Raw genomic sequence first — 26,898 nt, forward strand, 5'->3', positions numbered from 1 at the left:
TGGTTCTCTGTCCCTTTTCTGTCTCTTATTTCTATATCAAACTCTTGCAGAAGCAGCACCCACCTTATGAGCCTGGGTTTTGAATCCTGATTTGTGAGTAAGTATTTAAGAGCAGCATGATCAGTGTACACAATCACTTTTGACCCTACCAAATAGGATCTAAACTTGTCAATGGCATAAACCACTGCAAGTAACTCTTTTTCTGTGGTTGTGTAATTCTTTTGTGCGTCATTTAGAACACGGCTAGCATAATAAATGACGTGCAGAAGTTTGTTATGCCTTTGTCCCAACACTGCACCAATGGCATGGTCTCTGGCATCACACATTAGTTCGAATGGCAATGTCCAGTCTGGTGCAGAGATGACTGGTGCTGTGACCAGCTTGGCTTTCAGGGTCTCAAATGCCTGCAGACACTGTGTGTCAAACACAAATGGTGTGTCAGCAGCTAGCAGGTTGCTTAGAGGTTTTGTAATTTTTGAAAAATCCTTTATAAACCTTCTGTAGAATCCTGCATGCCCCAAAAAGCTTCTGATTGCCTTAACATTGGCAGGTGGTGGTAATTTTTCAATTACCTCTACCTTTGCTTTATCCACCTCTATTCCCTTGCTTAAAATTTTGTGCCCAAGGACAATTCCTTCAGTCACCATAAAGTGACTTTTTTCCCAGTTTAAGACCAGGTTAGTCTCTTGGCACCTTTTCAGGACAAGTGCTAGGTGGTTAAGACAGGAGCTGAATGAGTCTCCATTTACTGAGAAGTCATCCATGAAGACTTCCAGGAACTTCTCCACCATATCAGAGAAGATGGATAGCATGCATCTCTGAAAAGTTGCAGGTGCATTACACAGACTAAAAGGTATTCTTCTGAGGCAAATACTCCAGAAGGACATGTAAATGCTATTTTCTCTTGGTCCTGAGGATCTACTGCAATTTGGTTGTAATTTTCTCTTGGTCCTGAGGATCTACTGCAATTTGGTTGTAACCTGAATAGCCATCCAAAAAGCAGTAGTATTCATGACCTGCTAGTCTCTCTAGCATCTGGTCTATGAATGGTAAAGGAAAATGATCCTTTCTGGTGACTGTATTGAGCCTTCTGTAGTCAATACACATACGCCACCCTGTAACTGTTCTTGTAGGAACCAGTTCATTCTTTTCATTATGAACCACTGTCATGTCTCCCTTTTTGGGGATAACTTGGACAGGGCTCACCCAGAGGCTATCAGAAATAGGATAAATAATCCCAGCCTCTAGTAATTTAGTGACCTCTTTCTGCACCACCTCCTTCATGGCTGGATTTTGCCGCCTTTGTGGTTGAACCATTGGCTTAGCATCATCCTCCAATAGGATCTTCTGCATGCATTTGGCTGGGCTAATGCCCTTAAGATCTGCATGCATCTAGCTGGGCTAATGCCCTTAAGATCACTTATGGACCACCCAAGCGCTGTCTTGTGTGTCCTTAGCACTTGAATTAGTGCTTCATCTTTCTGTGGATTTAAAGCAGAGCTTATGATCACTGGAAAAGTGTCACCCTCTCCCAGAAATACATACTTCAGGGATGGTGGTAGTGGTTTGAGATCAGGTTTGGGAGGCTTATCCTCTTCCTGAGAAATTTTCAAAAATTCTTTTATTTCCTCTGGTTCCTCCTAATCAGGCTGAACATCTTTAAAGATGTCCTCTAGCTCTGATGCTAGACTTTCAGTCATATTGATCTCTTCCACCAAAGAGTCAATAATGTCAGCGCTCATGCAGTCATTTGATGTTGGTGTGTCTGGATGCTGCATAGCTTTTACCGCATTCAACTTGAACTCATCCTCATTGACTCTCAGGGTTACTTTCCCTTTTTGTACATCAATAAGAGTTCGTCCAGTTGCTAGGAAAGGTCTTCCTAGGATGAGAGTTGCACTCCTGTGCTCCTCCATTTCCAGCACTACAAGGTCAGTTGGAAAGGCGAATGGCCCAAACTTGACAATCATGTCCTCAATTATGCCTGATGGATATTTAATGGAGCCATCAGCAAGTTGGAGACATATCCGGGTTGGTCTGACTTCTTCAGTCAACCCAAGCTTTCTGATAGTGGATGCAGGTATTAGATTGATACTTGCTCCAAGGTCACACAGGGCTGTCTTGGTGCAAGCACCTTCTAATGTGCATGGTATCATAAAGCTTCCTGAATCTTGAAGCTTTTCTGGTAAGCTTTTCAGAATGACTGCACTGCATTCTTCAGTGAGAAACACTTTTTCAGTTTCTCTCCAATCCTTCTTATGACTTAAGTTCTCTTTCATAAACTTAGCATAAGAAGGTATTTTGCTCAAGTGCCTCTGCAAACGGAATCTTTATTTCAAGAGTCCTTAGATAGTCTACAAAGCGGGCAAATTGCTTATCCTGTTCCGCTTGGCGGAGTTTCTGAGGATAAGGCATCTTGGCTTTATATTCTTCAACCTTAGTTGCTGCAGGTTTATTCCTTACAAAGGTGGTTGGAGAAGCCTTTTTAGAGGGGTTACTATCAGCACTCTCAGGTGTCTGATTTCTCATTGGCGCTTGAACGCCAGGATTGGGTGAGGAATGCGCGTTTAACACCAACTTTTCCCCCTTTTCTGGCGTTTGAACGCCAGAACTGGGCAAGGAATGGGCGTTTAACGCCAGCTTTTCCCCTTTTTCTGGCGTTTGAACGCCAGGAGTATTCCTCTCTGGACTCTTACTGTCCTCAGAGGGATTTTGGGCAGTGGTTTGGTTATCCTCTGTCAATTGTTCCTTTCTTGGCTTTTTGCTACTTTGAGCAGTGTTATTCAATGTCTTCCCACTCCTCAGTTGAACTGCTTGGCATCNNNTCTTCAATTGTCTTCCTCATGTGTATAGATCCACCAGCTGAGTGGTCTAAAGACATCTGAGCTTTTTCTGTAAGCCCATAGTAGAAGATGTCTAACTGTACCCACTCTGAAAACATTTCAGAGGGGCATTTTCTTAGCATACCTCTATACCTCTCCCAGTCATTATAAAGGGATTCATTATCCTCTTGTTTAAAGCCTTGGATGTCCAGCATTAGCTGTGTCATCCTTTTTGGAGGGTAAAATTGATTCAGGAATTTGTCTGATAACTGTCTCCATGTCTTTATGCTTGCTGTAGGTTGGTTATTCAACCACCTCTTAGCTTGATCTTTTACAGCAAATGGAAACAGTAATAGTCTGTAGACATCCTGATCCACCTCTTTATCACGAACTGTGTCAGTAATTTGTAAGAATTGTGCCAGAAACTCAGTAGGTTCTTCCTGTGGAAGACTGGAATACTGGCAATTTTGCTGCACCATGATAATGAGTTGAGGATTTAGCTCAAAGCTGTTTGCTTTGATGGGAGGTATACAGATGCTACTCCCATATGCAGCTGTAATGGGGTTAGCATATGAACCCAGAGTCCTTCTGGACTGCTCAATTCCACTTAGGTCCATGATGGAGAAAGGGAATATGATAATGATTCACAAGTAAAGTATAAATTTTTTTTATTTGACCGAAAATAATAAAATAAAACAAATGGGAAATAAAAGCAAATTTCGAAAACTAAAAGAAAATAAGATCAAAGCAAATTAAAAACTAAATCAATTAATTAATAAAAAAGATTTTGGAGTTAGCAATTGAAAAGATATGATTGAAAATTATTTTGAAAAATATTTGATTTTTAAAATGAGGAAAGAGAAAAACAACAAAATGACACCAAACTTAAAATTCTTACAAAATCAAACACAAATTTTCGAAAATTTTAAAGGAAAACACAAAGAAGACACCAAACTAAGAATTTTTAAAGATTAAGAAAGGGCTAAGAACATGCAAATTCGAAAAATTAAAAGAAAACAAAGGCATGCAATTGACACCAAACTTAAAATATGAAACTAAACTCAAATAAAAGACTCTAAACCAACAAAAATAAAACAGTCCTAATCTAAGCAACAAGATAAACCGTCAGTTATCCAAACTCGAACAATCCCCGGCAACGGCGCCAAAAACTTGGTGCACAAAATTGTAATCACACTTTTGCAACTCTGCACAACAAACCAGCAAGTGCACTGGGTCGTCCAAGTAATACCTTACGTGAGTAAAGGTCGATCCCACGGAGATTGTCGGCTTGAAGCAAGCTATGGTTATCTTGTAACTCTTAGTCAGGATATCAATAATTATCAGGTTTAATTGTGAAAAGTAAAAGAACATAAAATAAGTACTTGTTTTGCAGTAATGGAGAACAGGTTGAGGTTTTGGAGATGCTCTATCTTCTGAATCTCTGCTTTCCTACTGACTTCTTCTTCATGCACGCAAGGCTCCTTCCATGGCAAGCTGTATGTAGGGTTTCACCATTGTCAATGGCTACCTCCCATCCTCTCAGTGAAAATGTTCAACGCGCTCTGTCACAGCACGGCTAATCATCTGTCGGTTCTCAATCAGGTTGGAATAGAATCCAGTGATTCTTTTTGCGTCTGTCACTAACGCCCAGCCTTCAGAAGTTTGAAGCTTGTCACAGTCATTCAATCATTGAATCCTACTCAGAATACCACAGACAAGGTTTAGACCTTCCGGATTCTCTTGAATGCCGCCATCAATTCTAGCTTATACCACGAAGATTCTGATTAAAGAATCCAAGAGATATCTACTCAATCTAAGGTAGAACAGAGGTGGTTGTCTGGCACACGTTCATAGGTGAGAATGATGATGAGTGTCACGGATCATCACATTCATCAAGTTTAGGAGCAAGTGATATCTTAGAATAGAAGCAAGCGTGATTGAATGAAAAACAGTAGTAATTGCATTAATCCATCAAGACACAGTAGAGCTCCTCACCCCTAACCATGGGGTTTAGAGACTCATGCCGTAGAAGATACAATGAGAAACGTGTAAAGTGTCATGAGGTAGAGATACAATATCAAAAGGTCCTATTAATAGTGAACTAGTAACCTAGGGTATACAGAAATGAGTAAATGACGTAAAAATCCACTTCCGGGGTCCACTTGGTGTGTGCTTGGGCTGAGCATTGAAGCTTTCATGTGTAGATAATTTTTTGGAGTTAAACGCCAGCTTTTGTGCCAGTTTGGGCGTTTAACTACAATTTTTGTGCCAGTTCCGGCGTTAAACGCCGGGAATTCTGAAGCTGATTTGCAACGCCGGTTTGGGCCATCAAATCTCGAGAAAAGTATGGACTATTATACATTGCTGGAAAGCCCAGGATGTCTACTTTCCAACGCAATTAAGAGCGCGCCAATTGGGTTTCTGTAGCTCCAAAAAATTCACTTCGAGTGCAGGGAGGTCAGAATCCAACAGCATCTGCAGTCCTTTTCAGCCTCTGAATCAGATTTTTGCTCAGGTCCCTCAATTTTAGCCAGAAAATACCTGAAATCACAGAAAAACACACAAACTCATAGTAAAGCCCAGAAAAGTGAATTTTAACTAAAAATTAATAAAAACATGCTAAAAACTAACTAAAATGTACTGAAAACATACTAAAAACAATGCCAAAAAGCGTATAAATTATCCGCTCATCGTGGACGACGCGGCCGCGTGACGTGCGCAATCTGCAAAATTATAGAAGTCACTGGCACAGATTCTGGGCCTCTTTCAACCCAGTTCTCGGTCCAGAAAACATAGATTAGAGGCTAGGAGTGGAGCAGAATCAGACATTCAATCATTACTCACAATTTTATGTTTTAGATGTAGTTTTTAGAGAGAGGTTCTCTCCTCTCTCTTAGGATTTAGGATTAGGATTCCTCTTAAAGGATTTAGGATTTTGACTCTTCATCAGGTTCAATATTTCTTTTACTTTATATTTCTCTTTTACTTTCAGATGCTTTAATGCTTGTATTACTTATGTTGCCTATTTGGCTTATGAACTTTTCCATGTTGGGATTGATTTTCTTAATTAATATAATTTGAAGTATTTCAGACTCATGATTGTTTTTCCTTATTATTTACTATTGGCTTTAGTTGATTAATTATGTCCACTTAACTGACCTTCATAGTTAGAGGTTGACTTAGTGGGAGCAACAGTATAATTCTCATCACCATTGATAAGGATAACTAGGATAGGACTTCCAGTTTTCATACCTTGCCAAGAGATTTCTTCATTATTAATTTATTAATTTCTGCAATCCATCTCTCTTGTTCAAAACCTTTTTAAACCCCAAAAACACTATTTTTCATAACCAATAATAAGAACACTTCCCTGCAATTCCTTGAGAAGACGACCCGAGGTTTGAATACTTCGGTTATCAATTTATTTAGGGGTTTGTTACTTGTGACAACCAAAACGTTTGTAAGAAAGGTTGATTGCTTAGTTTAGAAACTATACTTGCAACGAGAATTTATTATAACTTCTAAACCATCAATCTTCCATTCTTCAAAATGGTGCCGTTGCCAGAGAATTGCAAACGTGTGCCTTATTATTGGTTATTGTAAATATTTTTCTTTTACTTGTTTTTTTGTTTTTGTTCTCCCTTCTTATTTCTGATAACTACTATGAATTCTCACCCCTCTCACTTTGAGTTTGGTTCTACTTTTGTTGAAAGGAATGGAAGCTATCACAGGACTATGCATCACGGTTAAAGCAATCAAAGATGGATAGAGCCAAGAGGATCTGATCAACCCTTTAGGCAACAATACCCTTCTATATATCATGGACAAAGACCATTCTACAATGCATACCAAGCTGATAGATATGGTGGACCCCCTTGTAGCTACCAACAAGCCCCACCCTATGCTCAGAGACCATCCTCTCAATATAACTGCGAACCACCACATTCACAAGCTTCTTTTCACCATTCGCCACCGTATGATCCTTATCTACCCCAACGCCAATCCAATTACTCCCAAGAAACACCACTCCTCTATGCACCATGTCCATATCCATCAAGCCAGGAATCACAGGTTCGCTTCGAAGAATTAGTAGACCAATTTTATGCAACCCTTCATCAACTGGAGCAAGCAATAAATCAATTATCTTCCAGACGTTCAGACACTCAACAAACTCCCATGGCTTTATGTGGAGAATTTAATGAAGAACGTAGCATGAAGGAGACACTAGAAACTCCAGTGGACAGTATAGAGCATAACCCCGTACTAGAACAAGTAGAGGAAGCTGTCATTATAGAAAAAGAAGAGTTGGTTGAAGATTTAGGAGATGCAAACCTCCGCCAAAATCCAGAGTTGTGGAGAATTCCATCGAAGACGTTACAATTGATGCTAAGGAGGATAGTGCACAACTCCCAAAGCAGGCATCCTATGAGGAATTGGATGAAATAACCCAAGACGCAAGTTTTCTTGAGAATGAAAATCCCAAGTCAAGTCCTCTTAGTAATGAACTTACATCCGCAAGTGAATTCTTTGGGATACAAGAATCTTCCCCAAGTGAATACGAAGATGATGCAGAGGTAAACTTTTCTCAACCTCTCAATTATGACTCAAGTGATGAGGAAGATATCGATGACTTTGATCAAGACATGGTTGAAATGGAAGAAATTTGCAAAGAAGTGGAGGAACTCACAGATGACCACAAGGGAGTAGCGCTTGCAGAACCACTGGAAACACCTATCCCAAGGCCATTACCACCCAACACAAACTTCAAGTGGGTAAAATCCTTGACCTTTATCTTCAATTTTCCACTTGAATATGGTTTGCTTGAAATAGATAACCATCTTAGAGCTCTTTGCGGCTTTAAGAGAAAAAGGGGAATGACTCGCACTTAGCCCTGGTATGCAAGATTCAATGAGGTTTCACACTTCAATTTGAGGCGCAAGAATTGGTGTCAAGTTCAATTGAATGGATCTCAGAAGCTGTTTGGTCACTGCAGTGAGAATTCAGATTACTTACCACCCGGCTGGAAAAATGTAGATCAAAACAAAGACGGGTGTAGAAGAAAAGTTTGGGATCCTGGAGTTTGTTCTGACATTCAACACCCCGGGAGCCTTGAAGCCTGTTTGAACTCACCTAAGGGCTTTACATGCCTCGTTTGGGACCCCGGAGGCTGTTGGAATTCCAAACATTGGTGGAGATTCCTGGATCAGTACAAGCATAAGCCACCATGACAAGGAGCTCATCAAATGTCCAACTTAAGGACTTTAACTAAAAGTGCTAGGTGGGAGACAACCCACCATGGTATGATCGTCCCTTTTTCATTTTAGTCTGTTTTTGAATTTTGTTTGAACCTGAAATTTCTGCATAACATTCATTGCATTTTGTATTATGCATACTGCATAAAAAATAAAATAAAATAAAATAAAAACAAAAAAAATTTTCGCACGCGACGCGCCAGCGTCGCCGACGCGTCCGCGTCATAGGTGCGTTGGGAAGAAAACAAAATTGAACAGAGAGTCACGCAAAAGCACGGCTGGAGGTGTGCTTTTGGCACAAATTAGTTCACGTGACCGCGTCGATGACGCGTCCGCGTCATGTGGGAAAAACACCTCCCACGCGTCCGCGTCACCCACGCGAATGCGTGCCTCAAAATCGACGTAAAAAGGGTGTATGGCCGAAAGTTGAGCTAGAATTGGGCTAGACTCGTGCTAGAAGCACAAGCCCTGCCACACGTACGCGTGCCCCACGTGTCCGCGCCGTTTTCAAATTTAGGCCATCCACGCGATCGCGTCAACCACGTGACCGCGTCACCCAAAGATTTGGCAATATGAGTTTCAAACAGAGAGTTGCGCGACTGCGAGGCTGCCCTCGCGCTAATAGCACAAATCAATCCACGTGACCGCGTGGATGACGCGTCCGTGTCATTTCATAGAAGCGCTATCCGTGCGAACGCGTCACTCACGCGTCCGCATCACCAGCACCGCATAGCCTATCCAAATCAGCCAAATATCTTATCTTTTCTTCCTCAAATCTAAATCTTTTCTTTCCCTTCTTATTTCTTTCTTCCTTCCTTTCTTTTTCTTTCTTTTTCTTTTATTTGGTGTTGGAAGTTTATTTGGGTAATTATTTTCCATATTTTGCTTGTGAATTATTAAGGAATTGTTTGACAAATATATATTGCTTTTTATAGGGTTGCTTGCATGTTCAATTTAACACTTTATTTACCATGCATGCTAAGTGTTTGTGAAAAAGCCCGTATGGCATTATGCATTATTCATTATTCTATCCTTCTACTCTAATGCCTATTTTTCACAAAACCCTTTCCACTATTTTATTAATAGAATATCATTGTCAATACAAACATTATTGTTAGTTTCTTACGACTAATAATACATTATGGCTTTTAATGCTTGATGTATGCTATTCATGCCTTTGCCAGCATGCCAATAAACATCTTGCATCTAATTGCATCAATTTATCATGCCTTGTTTCCATTGTTGTCCTAATTTCATGGAGTCGCGACCATGTGTTAACGACATTCTTCTTTACTTTGGCATGATTATCACTCATATTGCCCTCCTCTCTGCTCTATCCCTTTGACTTCATGTCCCTTTCTCTTCTCCCTTTTCAGGATGGCCACCAGGAAGGGTAAAGAGAAAGACTCTACTAAGAGCACCAGCTGAGGAACCACAACCCCCGCCCACCTGTACAGCTTTGCATGCACCGAGGACGGTGCACTCTTTAAGTGTGGGAAGGTCGATACCGATCTCCGTGGGTTAGTACCTTCCTGTCTCAACACCAACGTTTAAATTAGTTGTTGCATTTGCATGTTTGTTTGATTTTGTGCATATATTACCATTACTTGGTTGAAGTAATATTTTCCTTTTCAAGAAACTTTTTATAGTATTTCACTAATTTAAATTAAAAACTTTTTGACAAACTTGTTTGAAGAAATATTATTTTGGAACATGATTTAGAGCTCGAACACACAAAACCAGTGAGATTTTGAGCCTACTTGATTGGTTGCATTTTACCAACCAATATTTTATTTTTGGTGTGTGTTTTTCTCTCTAAAATTGTGATCTTTGTCTTGCTTAATTCTATATTTCCATTATTTGATGTATGCATGCACTTATATGATTGAGGCCTTGTTTCACTGAGCTTACATACCCATATGGCCTTACCTTTTATTATCCTTTGCAAATAATGTTGAGCCTATTTTACCCCTTGTTCTTTACTTTAGCTAATCACTAACTCTAAGCGGAAAACAAAATGTCCTTAATCTGAATCCTTGATTAGCTTAGACTAGTGAGAGTGCTCATAAATTATGTGTGGGGAAAGTGGGTTTGGAAACGTTTGGTTTGATTTGTTCAGTGCTTAATTCTATGTTCCCTGCTTTCATGAGCTATCTTCTTCTTGCAAGTTATTTGTACTTCATTTTTATGATTTGAATTGGTGAAATCCAGTTCATGCCTGTTCTTGAAAGATTTATTTACCTTGACCAAGTAGGTAGAAATATTTTGCATTTAGTTACATTCGTATAGATAGGTTGCATTTCATACATCCTACCATTCTGTCTTCACTCCTTTATAGCTTCTCTTGAGCTTAGCATGAGGACATGCTAATGTTTAAGTGTGGGGAGGTTGATAAACCACTATTTTATGATTCATATTGTATTTAATTGTGTGGTTTTATCAAGTCTTCGCCCACTTATTGATATGATTTGCCATGTATTTACAATTCCTTCCTAAAAATATTCTATGATTGAAAACTTGCTTCCTAAAGACCTTTTGGTTGTATGTTTTTATTTTCCTTCGTACCATTCGATGCCGTGATCTATGTGCTAATTGTTTCAGGCTTCATAGGGCATGAATGGCATAAGGAATGAAGAGGAAGCGTGCAAAAGCGGAAGGAACACAAGGAATTGAGGAGATGACCAGCGAGAAGTCACGCAGTCACATGGCTCACGCAACTGCGCGAAATGGAAGAAATCACAGTGACGCACTCGCGTGCCTGACGCGACCGCGCGGATTGGAAGCTGCACGAACGACGCGAATGCATGGACGACGCGCACGCGTGGTACGAAAAACGCTGAGTGACACGAACGCATGGATGACACGGCCGCGTGACGTGCGTGATCTGCAGAATTACAGAAGTCGCTGGCACAGATTCTAGGCCGCATTTCAACCCAGTTCTCGGCCCAGAAAACACAGATTAGAGGCTAGGAGTGGAGCAAAATCAGACATTCAATCATTACTCATAATTTTAGGTTTTAGATGTAGTTTTTAGAGAGAGAGGTTCTCTCCTCTCTCTTAGGATTTAGGATTCCTCTTAAAGGATTTAGCATTTCAACTCTTCATCAGGTTCAATATTCCTTTTACTTTATATTTCTCTTTTACTTTCAGATGCTTTAATGCTTGTATTACTTATGTTGCCTATTTGGCTTATGAACTTTTCCATGTTGGGATTGATTTTCTTAATTAATATAATTTGAGGTATTTCAGACTCATGATTGTTTTTCCATATTTTTAATTTGGATTATTTACTACTGGCTTTGGTTGATTAATTGGTAACTTTTGAGTTATCAAACTCATCGTGATTGATAATTATTATTCTTGTTGATTAATTTAGATTCCTATAACTCTAGTCTTTCCTTAAGGAGTTGACTAGGACTTTAGGTATTAAATTAATTTGTCCACTTAACTGACCTTCATAGTTAGAGGTTGACTTAGTAGGAGCAACAGTATAATTCTCATCACCATTAATAAGGATAACTAGGTTAAGACTTTCAGTTTTCATACCTTGCCAAGAGATTTCTTTATTATTAATTTATTAATTTCTGCAATCCATCTCTCTTGTTCAAAACCTTTTTAAACCCCAGAAACACTATTTTCCATAACCAATAATAAGAATATCTCCCTGCAATTCCTTGAGAAGACGATCCGAGATTTGAATACTTCGGTTATCAATTTATTTAGGGGTTTGTTACTTGTGACAACCAAAACGTTTGTAAGAAAGGTTGATTGCTTGGTTTAGAAACTATACTTGCAACGAGAATTTATTATAACTTCTAAACCATCAATCTTCCGTTCTTCAGGGCGCATAGCGTCTCTTAATCTCAGTAAAAACATTATTTCAGTGGTTTTCAAAAAGCATTTTCAGTATACAGAGATCCATCATCTCAATCCAAGTCCCCAACTTATCTCAACCACTGTCCATTCACAATTTAGTTTCCGAACATCAACAAATCATAATTTCTCATCTCTTATATCCAACACCCTTCATATGACATCAAACCATCCTCAACCCCCAGAAACCTAGGCCTCCGTTTGCTAAGACTCAAAACCAAGCCCAAAAGTCTTAAAATGGTGTCATAAAAGCTTACAACTTTGTTGGGAAGGTAAACTAGTTGAAAAACGAGTAAATTTGAGAAACAAGACGTGTGCGGCCACACAGGGGTCTGTGCGTGCGCACCTGGAAATTTTAAAATGTGTGCGTACGCATAGGAGTGTGCGTACACACAGGTGGCAAAACTTACATAATTTGTTCACTCGCACAACCTGTGCCAGCGCCCCTAACAGAATGGCCTTCCCAACGTGTGCGTCTGCATAGGCCTGTGCGTCCGCACAGGTTGAAATTTTCCCTTAGATATGTGCGCGCACAACTATGCTAGCGCGGCAACTAGAACGCACACAGATCAAAATTTCTGCAGGGTGTGCACCCGCACAAGGGTGTGTGTCCGCACATATCAGAAATCATGAAATTCTGCAACTTTGCAAAATTTTAGATTTTTAACACCAACTTTGAATGATCATAACTTCCTCTATAAAATTCCAAATTTTGCAAACTTTATATCGATTTAAAGGGTTTTCAAATATCTTTATTTCTAAATAAATTTCAATCAATTTCGAAAGTGGAGGCAAAAGTTATGATCGAACAAAGTTTACCAAAAAGCCAATATTACCAAACTTCACAATTTCCTCATTCTCTTACCATACACCTTCCAAAACCATACCAAACCATTCAAAACCCCACTTTTCATCAAGATTGACCTTTGTATCATATTACATTCAATCATACCACATTTTCTTTCACATTTCATTATCCAAAATCTCAATCATAACATATACAACATATCCACCAATCATTATCATATCATCATTAATTCTCATCATCAACCCAACCATGATTTCAATTCAATACTTAACAATACTCATTCATAAACATCCATCATATCTCTACTTCATCATTTAACCACAACAACAACATCAATTTGTTATACCTCATCAACACAAACAATCATCAACAACATAAAATTTTCAAACCTATCCTATGGGTCACTAGCCTAAGTGTCCATGAATATTATATACTACATAAAGAAAACCGAAACCATAACTTGGCCAATTCCCTATATGCACCAAATCTCCAAATTAGCACAAACAAGCTTCCAACCACAATCCAAGCTTTCAATTCCACTCCACTAAGAACAATTAAGTTCCAAAAGCTCCTAAAGCCACAGTAATCAAACTAGATACATGTAAATCACCTCAAATCAACCTAGGGTTTTAATTAAACATAAATTCACAAGGGTTTAGTGGTTCTTACCTTCTCCCATAGATTTAATAGCAAGAATCCAAAGCTAAGCAAGGATTAGAGCAAACCTAAACATCCAAAATCACAAAAACTCATTTAATCAAAAACCCTATAAACCCAAAATTTTGAGGAGAAAAACTGAGAGGGATTCAAGATTTTCTTACCAGTTTCTTATATGGATTTTGTAGAGTTCTTCACAAGGAACGTGTAGCCACTGACGGCACGCAAATCGGAGCACCGTAGCTCAAGATATTGCAAGTTGAAGTGGAGAGTGAATAGTATTTTCTCTTCTCCTCTCCCTCTTTTCTTTTCTGATGTGTGTGTGTGTTTAATGGAGTTGTGGCTGGTTTGGTTCACTTAATGAGCCTTTTATATGTTGGGCTTGGGCCCAACTTGGGTCTGCTCCAAACCGTTAGCGTTTTTAGCCCGTTTAGCCCAACTTTGGGCCAAACCTTTAAAATTAACGCCCGTTTTTCAACTTCTAATATTTTTCTAAGGTTTTTGACGGTTTTCACTTTTCTCGTGCGGTACCGGACAGACTTGAACCGGTTTAATTGCCGGTTTGCGGTTTTTTACGATTTTTCGCAAAAAGCACATTTCTAACTCAGAAAGACCCACTGAGTCCAAAAATCACCTTTAAATCTTCAGATTCTCTCTCTAACTTTTTGGAATCTACTTTGGGCAATTAATCACTTAATTAACCGGGTGATTAGTTACGATTTTTATAGTACCAACTCCAAAGAAGACTCCAAGAATAAGTGGAAGATGATGACGATGCTGAGATAACTAATAATGTTTAAATTGTGAAGCAGGCCCAAATAAGTGGTGAGACCCAGCCCATGGAAGAGGCCTATCAAGAGAACAACCCAGCTGATGTTGTTGCCCAAAATGAAGACAGTTTGACAGTGCCCCAACAGATACCAAAAATAGCACCTTCAGCAACACATGAAGCAAATAAGATTTCCCAACCTCCTCTAACACCAGTCCAAACGGATGAACCACCATCAACTCAGTCCCAACCTTTTCAGCCACCTCTTGAGTATGATCAGCAACCATCCCAAACTCATGGGACAGATCCAATCCCTCCCCCTGAAGCAAATGTCTCTGAAGCTTCCCATCCTATTGAGCATGACCAGCAACCTTCCTACACTGATGGTTCAGACCAAGTCACTCCCTCTGATGCCAATGTCTCTGAACCTATTGTTGACTCTGGCAACTGACTAGGCTACCTTGTAGACATGCATGTGCTGCTTTAGCTTACCGAAATAGAAGACCTGAAGAGTATGCACATAACTAGCTCACGATGGGTGCTTATAATGCAGCATATCAGACTTTAATGCGTCCAGTTCCAAGCCAAGAGTTCTGGGAGCACCTTGACACCCTACCCATTCTGCCACCACGGTACAAAAAACTAATCGGAAGACCTTCAACCAAGAGAGACAAAAGAAATGATGCCCCTAAAGACAAGAGTGACCCTCATAGAACAAAGAGAAGGATTGGCACCATTGTATGCAAATATTGGCTCCAGGTGTGTTTAGTAAATTATTACAGCTCTATAAATTCATGTGACACATTTTAATTAGTACCTATTTTTCATAGGCTGGTCACAACAAGAGAAGCTGTAAGAAGAGAAAGGAAGCAATGGGTGAAGGGAGTGCTGCACCCCAAGTCCTTGCAAGTGATGAGGATGAGGATATGCTGGCTGAAATGTACTGGGAGGAGACATTAGAAGCTGCAGAGGCTGAAGCAGCAACAACTGAAGTAGGAAACGGTTCCACAACACCCCAACCTGCACAGGTTAGTTTCATTGCTTTATTCAATTCCTTAATTACACTTGTTTAATCACTCATACATTAGATTTGGTTGTTCTTTGGAATCCAGCAACCGCCCCCAATGCCACCACCAGCAAGCACACAGCCCCAGACTCTAACAACCAATGGAGCAGCCAAAAGACAACCTAAAAGGAGAAGTGTCAAACGACCCCCCCGACTGCACATACACCACAAGCACTACACCATCTCCCAAGAATCCATCCACAACCTCGTCCACACACAACTCTCAAACAACCCCTCATCCACTGCAAGGTGCTAGTGCAGGGATAACCATACGGTTCGTGAAGTTCATGCCAACACCTGGTGTGGCTGCAAATTCTAGAGGGCGAGGCACAACTATTAGAGGCAGAGGTGAAGGAAGAGGTCGAGGCAGGAGAGGTGCATCAGGCGGAGCAAAATATGGTGTCTCGAGCGGGAGCAGTAACTTGACACCAATGTCATAGGCTCTGTTTTGACTGTGTTTTGATATTTTGATGTAATCAACATTACTTATAGACTACTTATGGTTGGTTTTTGATTGGTTTAGTTTACTATTTTAGTGTAATCAACAGTGCTATTTCGGTTTTTCTGATGTGTTTTGCTATTTTTGATGTAATCAACTATGTTTTTTGGTTATGCATTTTCATGGTCAGTCCATTTGTTGAGTTAGTTATGCTGGTTTTCAGGTTATACTTTAAGTTGCAGCATCTATGTATAAGTGTTCCCAACTCTTTTATGGTTAACATTAACATTATCATTATTCTAACAACACCTTCTTCTGATTTTATAATTCATAACCACAACCATCAGGTTTCTAAGTCACAGATTCAGCTTAATTATGATTCTTTAAGTAGAAAACAGAGATTCATGTGCATATCCAAGTATCTGGCAATAAACTTTATCAAAAGGAACTTACATGGCAGCAACAGATTCAAACTATTTATGTCAAAATCAGGAAATACGTTCACCCTCTCATGATTAACAAAAGACCCCAACTCCATACAAATTTTATATTTTCATTACGAAATACATAAAAGCAACACTCTAATTCCCCTAATTTCACCTCTAATTTCACCCCTAAATTTATCTATCTTTCTCGCCAAAATTGATGGTGCTTGCTGATTTTCCCTAGGTTCAGTGACAGTGAACCCATCATCATACCTTGCATAAGAAGTCTCCGAATGTCTTTTGGCCAAACATCTTACTATGCCCTCCCATCCTTCTTCGATTTCATCAACCCATACAAAGTATTTGCAGTCTCTTGTCTGACAAAACAAAAAATGCACCCATTGGTCAACTTAAATTCAAAGAAAACTTTCTCACTTTAATTCCAACAGTGTCTGGCCATTACCGCCCATAGAGAACATTTGATGAACCATCTATTAGGGTTCGTCATCGTGCCAGACTCCATCAACGTAACCTCTCTGCCACAGAAGCATCTGTCGTCCAGCTTCTTCGCCTTCATCTTCTTCGCCTTCATCTTCTTCGAACTTGAAGAACTACTGCGACTACCATCATTTGCAGCAGAGTTAAATCTGCGGAAAGACATTGCGGGGGTTACAAGCTAATTCTTTATGACCGTGGGTGTACTTCACACTCAATGAGATTCAACAAGCATCGATTTTCTGGGGTATGGTTTGTATTGGAGGAGGAAGCTACCTAGGGTTTCGATTTGATGCGTTCAACCTTCCCCCCTTCTCATATATCAACGTTTAAATCCACTTAAGATATGGGTTTGGGGGGTGGAAGTGCCATCTAAGATCGGATTCTCACGAACCAAGCTCAGATCCAAGTCAGAACATTTTTGTCAGGGATATAAGTTTAGATTCAAACTATCATAGATACAAATGTCAGCATTTTCATCTTTCATGAGTATAAATGATCTTTATTCGCCCAACTAATAAGTAATGACATAACTTCTAATTAATTTAATCAAATCCTCTTAATCTCAAAAATCACGCTACCATCCACTAGCTCCTGATGACAATAGTGCCACTGCTACTAAATGATCCTCAAACTTTAAACGAACACTTGTTAATCAGATATTTCTCTAATACAAATCTACATTTGCAGATTTTTCCCTCCATCTGTACTAAAAGAAATAAAGAATTGGTCTATATATTCATCAAATAAGAACTTGAAAGGAACCATTAGGTTAACACTTGACGGGGCAGTTTAGGAACTTGGCCGGTACGGTATTTCACTATTTCTCGGTTGACTAAAGCGCCTTCTTTTGTAGCTGCAAGGATTGAACTTGAAGCGAAGTGCAAGTTGATTCGCAGTGTGTGAAGCGAAATTTGATGCGTGCAAATACCATTTGAAGAAGAAATAGAAAATAAAAGAAAACGTGAGTTCCTGTTTTCCCTTTAATTGTCATTTTTCATATGCAAAAATGGAGCTTTCCCTTTGGTCCCTAGTTGAATCGTAGCTTCAGCTTTCGAATTGGAGCATTTAGGTAAGAAAGTTTTGTCCTTTTTCTTGTTTTCCTCTTATTGAGTAGCGTCTAGCTAAGATTCAGTTTCATATTATGTCCCTTTTTAGGTTCTTTCATTATATGTTTGATAAAATATTATTATTTTCTTTCCTTATATTGTTTTGGGTTTTGTTCTTTTGTATACTTTATTGTGAGGTTCGGATATTTAAGTTACAACCCCAGATTTTTAATCTTGTGGCGTTGAATGGATTCTTCTGTTTAAGGATTAATCTTGATTATGACCAAATCTAATAAATTAAGTTCGTTCTTAGTTTATTTTGTAAGTTTGGATTTGATATTGTGTTTTGTAATGGTCTATGCTTGGATGTTACTAGCAATTCTGACTTTGAATCTACGATAGCTAGTTCATTGAGCCCTAGCGCAATTGGCTTTCTAAGTTTATTGTTCTTATGATAAAAACGAAATTCAAAACATTCGAATTTGAACTTCAGAGGCTAAATGAATGCAGAGCTTGCAAGTATTCAGAAGTTGATACAGTATTTTATAGCTTCAGAACTAGACGTGTTACTTGCTTAGTTTACTGGAGGACTTAACAAGGTTTTCACGGGCTCTGCAGATCTCAGTGATGCCTGGTTATTCCAGCCAGAAGCCTTTAGCACCATGGAAGGGCATTAGAAACACCGTCGGATGTGATTTGATCTGTGTGTTTGGAATGCTATAATTTACTTGTATCCTCTCATGGATCGGGTTGCTTTTGTTTGACAAATCCTATACATTAATGAACTAATTTTGACATACTTAATTGCCTATTTATAAAATAAAACCTACTTAATTCCATTTTAATGAGCTCTAACCACTTGATTTAATTGTTAAAATAATTTATATCCCAATTTTAATGAGCAGGTCAAAACAATAGGCAGGTCAAAACAATAGTTTTAGTTTCAAATTTAATAATTTACTGATAAGAGTTTTATACCGAATAGTATGAGTTCACTGCTCCAAATCCATCATTTATATCTTTTAGCTAAAGCTGCAGGGTGCTATTATATATGGCTTTGCCGCTGTTCTTTATCTAGCTTGACAAATATTAAACTTCTTCTCTTAAATGCTGTGGTGTTTACTGGTTGTTGCTTCTACATTTAAATTTGCATTTTGGGGGGAAGGGAGTATATGGTCGATGTTGCCGTTGCAGATAATACTTCTTAAATTTCTATATGACAAAGAGTGGTCAATGTTATTAAAATTTCTAAACATTTTTGTTGTTGTTGTTGTTGTTTTTTTTTTTTTTTATATGTATAGAGGAAGATGCTGTGATGGAACCGTCAGGATTCCAGAGAACTCTTATGAGCAATAGCATGGAACCTAGAACTGAATTCCACCATGGATCACACTCAGTAACACATGACCGTATGGATGGCAGTAATACTAACAGAAGACCACCTGACCTCAATAAATCAGAAGTTAAACCTGTACTTAATTACTCCATTCAGACGGGTGAGGAATTTGCACTTGAATTTATGAGAGATAGGGTGAATCTTGGGAAACCTGTATTTTCAAATGTTGGTGATTCCAATTATACAACGGGATATATGGAGCTGCAAGGCATGTTAGGCATTGGTCATGCTGGATCTGGAAGTGGATCAGACATCTCTATGCTTTCAGTGGTTGACAAATATCCAAAAGAGTTTGATAAAATAAACACATCAATATATGGGGACAGAAGTAATTATGGGTCCATTCGATCAATACCAACTACTTCATTGAATCAAGACAATAGACAATTTGTGCATAGATATGGCTCTTCTCGAGGTTATGATAGCTCATTGTTGATGATGAAGTTTCTTTGCAGCTTTGGTGGTAGAATATTACCACGACCTAGTGATGGAAAGCTAAGGTATGTTGGAGGTGATACACGTATTCTTCGCATAAGAAAGGACATTACTTGGCAGGAGCTTATGCATAAAGCATTGTTAATCTATAGTCAGGTTCAAGTAATCAAGTATCAGCTTCCTGGGGAAGATCTTGATGCTCTGGTATCGGTATCATCTGATGAGGATTTGCAGAATATGATGGAGGAATGCACTCATCTACAAGATAGAGAAGGAACGCAGAAGCTTAGGATGTTTTTGTTCTCAATCAGTGATTTGGAGGATGCTCAGTTTGGTCTTGGTAGCATGGGGGATGATTCTGAGGTCCAGTATGTTGTTGCTGTTAATGGAATGGACTTGGGATCGAGGAGAAACTCAACCCTGATTGGTGTCGGCTTTTCAGCAGATGTTGTGCATGAATTGGATGGACAAACTATTGAGAGGGAGACCAATAGAGTTGCTGTAGAATCTGAAGGTGTTAGCAATGTTCCCTTGACTAACAAATTTGACTTGTCTTTGAATAGTCAGTCTTCGCAACCAGTGCTATCCACGGCCCCAAATTCCTATGAAACCTATCCTCTGTTTCACAGTGACCAAATGATGCACCATGAGGAGGTGAGAGGTCAATATGGCCTTAATCCTGCTTATATGCCGGTTGTTGGAGAGACTCCTATTACAATGCCCACTACCCAGGTGGTTATTAATCCACAAGGGGTTTTGAATGACATCTATCCACCTAGTGGATTACAAGTCCAAAGTCCAGAAATACCTACAACTCTGATGGCAAATACTTCAATTCAACAAGGAAGCGACCCTGGGAAAGCTTTCTCATTAGAAACACCACTTCCAGCTCCTGTGCAACTGTTTGATGGTTACCCAAAAAATAATCTTCCTGAAGCATCAGTTGCAGTTAATGTGCCAGAGGGGTATTCATTGCCTCCAACTAAAAAGGACCAGCTTCAGGATGATGAAGTGGCTTCGTCTACTTCTAGGAGCACCTTTGGTCCAACTTACGTTGATTCTCACTCCAATGCAGTTGACTTGAGTTGTCTTCACCCTCCTCCTCTTCCCAAAAGAGTTTACTATTCAGAAAGAATTCCAAGGGAGCAAATAGAGTTGCTGAATCGGTCTTCAAAGTCAGATGATGCACATGGTTCTCAGTTTAATGTGTCAGAATTACTTTCTGAAGTTAACCCGGCAGAATCACTGACAGAATCTGGTGAAAACTTGCATGATGGAAATCTGTCTAATGTAACCGAGTATTCGAAGGTCGTAGCAAAGCCCTTGCAATCAGACGGCAATACAATTGATAATGGGGCTGTTAAACATCAAAAGCAATTGCCTGATGCAAGCGGACAGCTAAAGTCAAAGTTGAGTGAGCATGTAAAGCCCGAGTTGAAGCAGGTGTTGGCAAATAGTGAAGGAAGCATAGATGCAATAAATAAGGATAACGTTCTTAAGTTGGAAAGTGAAATTAACAGTAAGGATAACCATAACAAAGCCCTGCTTGGTGAGAAGCAGGGCAGTAAGTCAGACTTAACTACTTTGCAACAGGTTCCTTCTGTTAAGCAGCTTGAGGATCCAGCATCAAATCTTCCAGATATCGATTGGGGTGGTGTTTCTGTGAAGGACTCTAAGGATGATTCTGTTGTGCAAGGATTGCCTGTTTCTGTAAATGGGAATGCTACGACCAATGGTGATTCACAGCATTATCCTTCAAATGTTTCCAAAGAAGGACAAGGTGACATTCTTATTGATATTGATGATCGATTTCCCCGTGAATTGCTTACAGATATGTATTCTAAAGCTTTACTGGAAGAAAGTTCCTCTGGTCGGCATCCTTTAACCTCAGATGGAGTGGGTCTAAGCATAAACATGGAAAATCATGAACCTAAACATTGGTCATATTTTCATAAACTGGCACAAGAAGGGTTAGATAATGTGTCCCTTATTGACCAGGATCATGGTTTTTCAGGTGAGATGGGAAAGGTGGAAGAAGATAATAGAACTCAACATGTTACGCCTCTAGCAGCTGAAGAAAAATATCAGAATGATTTAGATGGAAGAATTGGAACAGAAACGGCTGTTCCTGAGTCAAACTATGATCATTCCCAATTGAATGACGCTGAAAGTATGCAGTTTGATGCTATGATGGAAAATGCAAGGGCACAAGAATCAGAATTTGAGGTGTGGTTTTAATTATTTTGGTTTTCCAAATCTTTTTAAGTATACTTATCTGCTGACAGAAGTCCTTGTTGCTTTAACTTAGGATGCATTGGTTGAAGCAAGAAAGAGTGCTCTGCCTCCGCTTGATCCTTCTTTAGGGGATATTGATATGAGTGGCGTGCAGGTAAGATGCTGATTCTTGAATGTGAAATGTTTCTTTTCTGCTGTGACATTTCTCTTGGGGGTCTGGCCGGACAGTAATTAAAAATGGTTTTGTTAAAGAATTTCCATAAGGCCAGTCTTTACATGGATCAAAATGATGCTATACTACTCTATTGTGAACCAAAATCATGTTCAAACCATTTATATTTAAATTTCTTTTTGTTGATTTCCTGTATAATTTTATTAGGTTTCCTTTTACTGTTACCTTTACCTATGGGATTTCCCTCCCTCTGATCCTCATTTAGAAGTTGATTCAAAATAAATTTTCTGATATTTGGTTGTTTGTATATAATCAACGTTGTGAGTGTAGTAATCATGAAAATTAGTTGCGATAGGCATGGTTATTAAGTTGCAGTAAACATATTTTGACATGTGGATAAGGATAATTCTACAGATAATTCAATCAAAATCTTCACTGGTCCTTTTCTGCCTCATTTGAATTTGAAGTATAGTTCTCTGATTATTTAGATCTTTCGTTATCTTTGCAATATTCAAAGGCCTCGGATATATGATTTCATTGCCTTGGTTGAACACTGGCTGGGACGGTGGGACCCATTCCCAGTTCATATATTTTATTGTTCATTTGTTCTTATGCAATTTGTAGGTAATAATGAATGAAGATCTTGAAGAGCTTAAGGAACTGGGTTCTGGTACCTTCGGGACTGTGTATCATGGAAAATGGCGAGGAACTGATGTCGCAATTAAAAGAATAAAGAAAAGCTGTTTCACTGGTCGTTCATCTGAGCAAGAGAGACTGGTAACTTAATAAATTTATGTTGGATTTGATAGTAGTTGATTACCGTTGTTTTTTCTTTCTGTCTGCTAGACTTATTTGAAATTGCTTCAGTCATAAATGATAGATATTTAGGAACATTTGAAATGATATTTGGTTTGTTTCTCAGACTGTAGAATTCTGGCGGGAAGCTGACATTCTTTCCAAGCTTCATCATCCAAATGTGGTAGCATTTTATGGTGTAGTCCAGGATGGACCAGGTGGAACGATGGCCACTGTTACAGAGTTCATGGTGGATGGTTCCCTTAGGCATGTATTACTTCGTAAGGATAGGTAATCAAATGATGGAGAGTTTTGGTATTTCTAATTTTTTTTCTTTTATTTTTATTTTAAAAGATATACAGTGGCTGGGATGCATTGGCTTTATTCGTTGTATTAATTTTAGTTAAAGTATTATGCAGTGTTATTGCAGTTAACGTTTATACAGCATTTTTGTTTATTTTATGTAAATGTCATGTTCTAATAACAACTCCTGTCACATTGTGAAGGCATCTATTTACATTTCCATTAATGTTGCTTTATAGTTTTGTATCTTCTAAAATTAGTTGAGTTTATGGTATCATACAATGTATGGTCATGAATCCATATTTTCCTAATGGAGTTAGCTCTAAGGATCCGAGCATGATTTTTCATTGTAGGTATCTTGATCGTCGCAAGAGACTGATTATTGCAATGGATGCAGCTTTTGGAATGGAATATTTGCACTCAAAGAATATTGTGCATTTTGACTTAAAATGTGATAATTTGCTTGTTAACTTAAAAGATCCTTTAAGGCCAATATGCAAGGTATCGATGCTGGGAATTTTGTCCAACTTTCTATGAACTTAAAATATTCATTGTTCATTATTTGGTAGAAATGCTGAGAAGACTCGTAAATTTTCTTTCCCAGGTTGGTGATTTTGGCTTGTCAAAAATCAAACGAAACACATTGGTGTCTGGTGGGGTACGGGGGACTCTACCCTGGATGGCACCGGAGCTCCTGAACGGTAGCAGCAACAAGGTCTCAGAAAAGGTTCGATTTTAACTTGTTTCTAATTACTAATTAGCTACTTTTTCTACAAAAAACATGATGAATTAATGAAATCGTCATCATCTCACTTAGCAAAGGTCTCTTCCGTTTGGTATGTTTATGCATGAGAGTTGTCCTATTTATTCATTATTATTATAATTTTGAAAATCTTGCCTTCTTAATGGGTTGGATTTTTCCCCCTCAATAATTTTGGAAATCAGTGTCTTGAAATTAAAATTTTCATTTCTTTATGCATCTCTGTTTTTCTTTAACACTTTGTTGGAGTAATTTGCAGTCTATATTAATTTTGTTTTGCAGGTTGACGTGTTTTCATTTGGCATTGTATTATGGGAGATTCTAACGGGCGAGGAGCCATATGCAAATATGCACTATGGTGCAATTATAGGTACGGTCTATTCCTATGCTCCTTCTATCTTGTCTGTGTTGGAAGCTGAACGAGAGTCTTGTTGCACCCTCTTGAAATATGTTTCAATTTGAGTAACAACACGATGTTTTAGTTGTATGGTAAAACTGCAGGGGAAATTACCCAAATAACACATGGAACTTATCATGAAAGTTTCACCCTAAGGGTGTCTGTCTTTGGATCACATATGGAGCTAATCTATGAAAAATTCCTGCCTCATTTTTACACCTGACCGAACACACCCTTAGGGTTAATTTAGGCGAGGTTTAGAAAATAAGTAGCATATACCTTATGAAAAAGAAAAGTATGCCGACAATGGTTTTAACAGCAAATTTGCCAAAAGATATATGATTAGTTGTAGATACAGAGGATTAGGAACAAGATAAGAACTTTCTTAGTATTGGGTCAAGTTGTTTGTACCTACCTTTTCACATTGATGATATTCCTGTGGTTATTTAAAGTTCTTCTAGATTTTACCCCTTTTGCCACCTATTATGTATGTAATCTTCTTTTCATATTGGCAAATAATGTTCTACCTTTCAATGCAGGTGGAATTGTGAATAACACATTGAGGCCAACAATTCCAAGTTATTGTGATAATGAATGGAGAACACTGATGGAGCAATGTTGGGCGCCTAACCCTGCAGCTCGGCCTTCCTTCACTGAAATTGCGAGTCGGCTGCGTGTAATGTCGGCAGCAGCTAGCCAAACCAAAACACAGGGCCACAAGGCTTCTAAGTGATTCATGTTGATACTGATGCTGACTTTGATCCCCACTCTTACACCAAAATATTGTCTTTGATAATGTTAAAATTTTATTCATTGTATTATATTGTACTGTACTCCAAGGAAGCATATTACACTAGCGGCAATCCTCTCTCTATATTTTAAGGGAGGAAGGATTACAGTGTAAGAGTATTAAAAAACAGCTACAAACTTCGACCAAGGTTCTTGGCAGATGCTAGCATAATTTAACATGTACAATGAATTTTTCATTTACATCTACCCCCTCTCCATACCCTTGAGTTCATTCCCAGACTAAAAGAATTTCAGTCATTGAAACATCAATACCAGAAGTTAAGGCTTCTCTGACAACGAGTTTTTTTTTTAATAATTAGAAATTTATTTATTATATAACAAAGTCTTGTCTCACTAAGTGGGGTTGACTACATGAATCAAACGACGCTATTGTGTTCTGTCATGTATTATGTCTACAGAGAGACCGTTTACATGTAGATCTCGTTTGACCATCTCATGGATGATCTTCTTAGATCTTCCTTTGCCTTTTGTCCCTTGTCCATCTTCCATCTCATCCATTCTCCTGACTGGATGTTCTATCGGTCTTCTTCTCACATGTCCAAATCACTTGAGACGCGATTCAACTATTTTTTTCACATTAGGTGCTATTCCAACTCTTTCCATTATATCTTCGTTCCTTATTTTATCTAATCGCGTATGACCACTCATCTATCTCAACATCTTCATCTCTGCCACACTCGACTTATGTTCGTGCTCTCCTTTAGCCATCCAACACTCCGTACCATAAAACATAGCTGGTCTTATAACGATGCGATAGAATTTACCTTTTAGTTTTAAAGGCACTTTTTTGTCGCATATAAAACTAGATGTACTCCGCCATTTTGACCAACATGCTTGGATCCTATGATTTACATTTTGTTCAATCCCATTATCCTGTATGATGCACCCAAAATACTTAAAACTATTAACTTTTCGTAGGATGTTTTCTCCCATCTTCACCTCTATATTAGGGTTTTTCCTTCTCAGACTAAACTTACATTCCATATATTCCGTCTTGCTACGGCTTATGCGCAGACCATACACTTCTAGAGCTTTTCTCCATAACTCAAACTTCTTATTTAGGTCTTCTCTTGACTCCCATAAGAACGATATCATCGGCAAAAAGCATGCACCATAGCACAGGCTCTTAGATGTGGTTTGTGAGTACTTCTAAGACTAATGTAAAAAGATATGGACTTAAGGTACATAGCCGGTCCCAAACCCGGATAAAGAAAGAGGGTTGTGTTAGGTCTTTGACAACCAACATGAAAATATAGTCGAATTCCCATGACATGAATCAAAGAAATTTATGTATTATATATTACTAATTCTAAAATCAAAATATGTCATATGTTATTTTTTTATTGCAATTAAAATGAAATTTTTTATTCCAAAATTAACTTCTTTCCTTTTTTCCTCTTTCTTTTTCTCTCTCTTTCATCTATTTTTGTCTCTTAGACATTATTGCTAATGACTAATTATAAATTTAAATTTAACAATCAATGTGCGATACGATATTTTTTAATTGCAATTAAAATGAAATAAAAAATATAATTCAAATTCAAATATATTTATATTTTTATATTATTTATATTATTGCTTTGACAATTAACATGACATTTTTTACAATACAATTGAGATGAATTTTTCTTTTTAAAATTAATGGACTCTCTTCCTTTCTTCTTCTCTACTTTTTCTACTCTATTTATAACTTGTTATTTTTAGTATTAGTTTGACAACTAAAATATATCTAAGAAAATTATTAATTGGCTCTCTCTTGCTCTTCTTGTCTACATCTCTCTCTCTCTCTTTCTCTCTCTCTCTCTTCAAAAAATAATATTAATAAAATAATATAGCTTCAAATAAATTCATAAAATTATAAGGTACATATTAAATTTATAATAAAATATAATTAAAATAGGTGATCATGTAATATTATTCATATAGAAAAATATAATTAT

The 26,898-nt window shown here is 38.3% G+C and overlaps 1 protein-coding gene across 3 annotated transcripts; it reads left to right on the forward strand.

Annotated features, from left to right (window-relative positions):
• The first annotated feature begins 17,445 nt into the window (after positions 1-17,445).
• LOC107458527 (uncharacterized) lies at positions 17,446-25,138 on the forward strand. Of its 3 annotated transcripts, XM_016076733.3 has the most exons (10): positions 17,452-17,678; positions 18,957-21,266; positions 21,501-21,712; positions 21,795-21,875; positions 22,518-22,670; positions 22,816-22,979; positions 23,345-23,492; positions 23,596-23,718; positions 24,034-24,121; positions 24,688-25,138. In XM_016076733.3, the coding sequence occupies exons 2-10, from the start codon at positions 18,971-18,973 to the stop codon at positions 24,879-24,881; spliced, it is 3,459 nt and encodes a 1,152-aa protein (XP_015932219.1). In that variant the 5' UTR covers positions 17,452-17,678; positions 18,957-18,970; the 3' UTR covers positions 24,882-25,138. The 3 variants fall into 3 exon arrangements, with proteins under 3 accessions (XP_020983395.1, XP_015932219.1, XP_052107733.1); XM_021127736.2 differs by having other exon boundaries at positions 17,446-17,570; positions 18,957-21,712; XM_052251773.1 differs by having other exon boundaries at positions 18,957-21,712.
• The last annotated feature ends 1,760 nt before the right edge of the window (positions 25,139-26,898 follow it).

The sequence above is a fragment of the Arachis duranensis genome, chromosome 7 (genome assembly GCF_000817695.3).
Source record: "Arachis duranensis cultivar V14167 chromosome 7, aradu.V14167.gnm2.J7QH, whole genome shotgun sequence".
NCBI lineage: Eukaryota > Viridiplantae > Streptophyta > Magnoliopsida > Fabales > Fabaceae > Arachis > Arachis duranensis.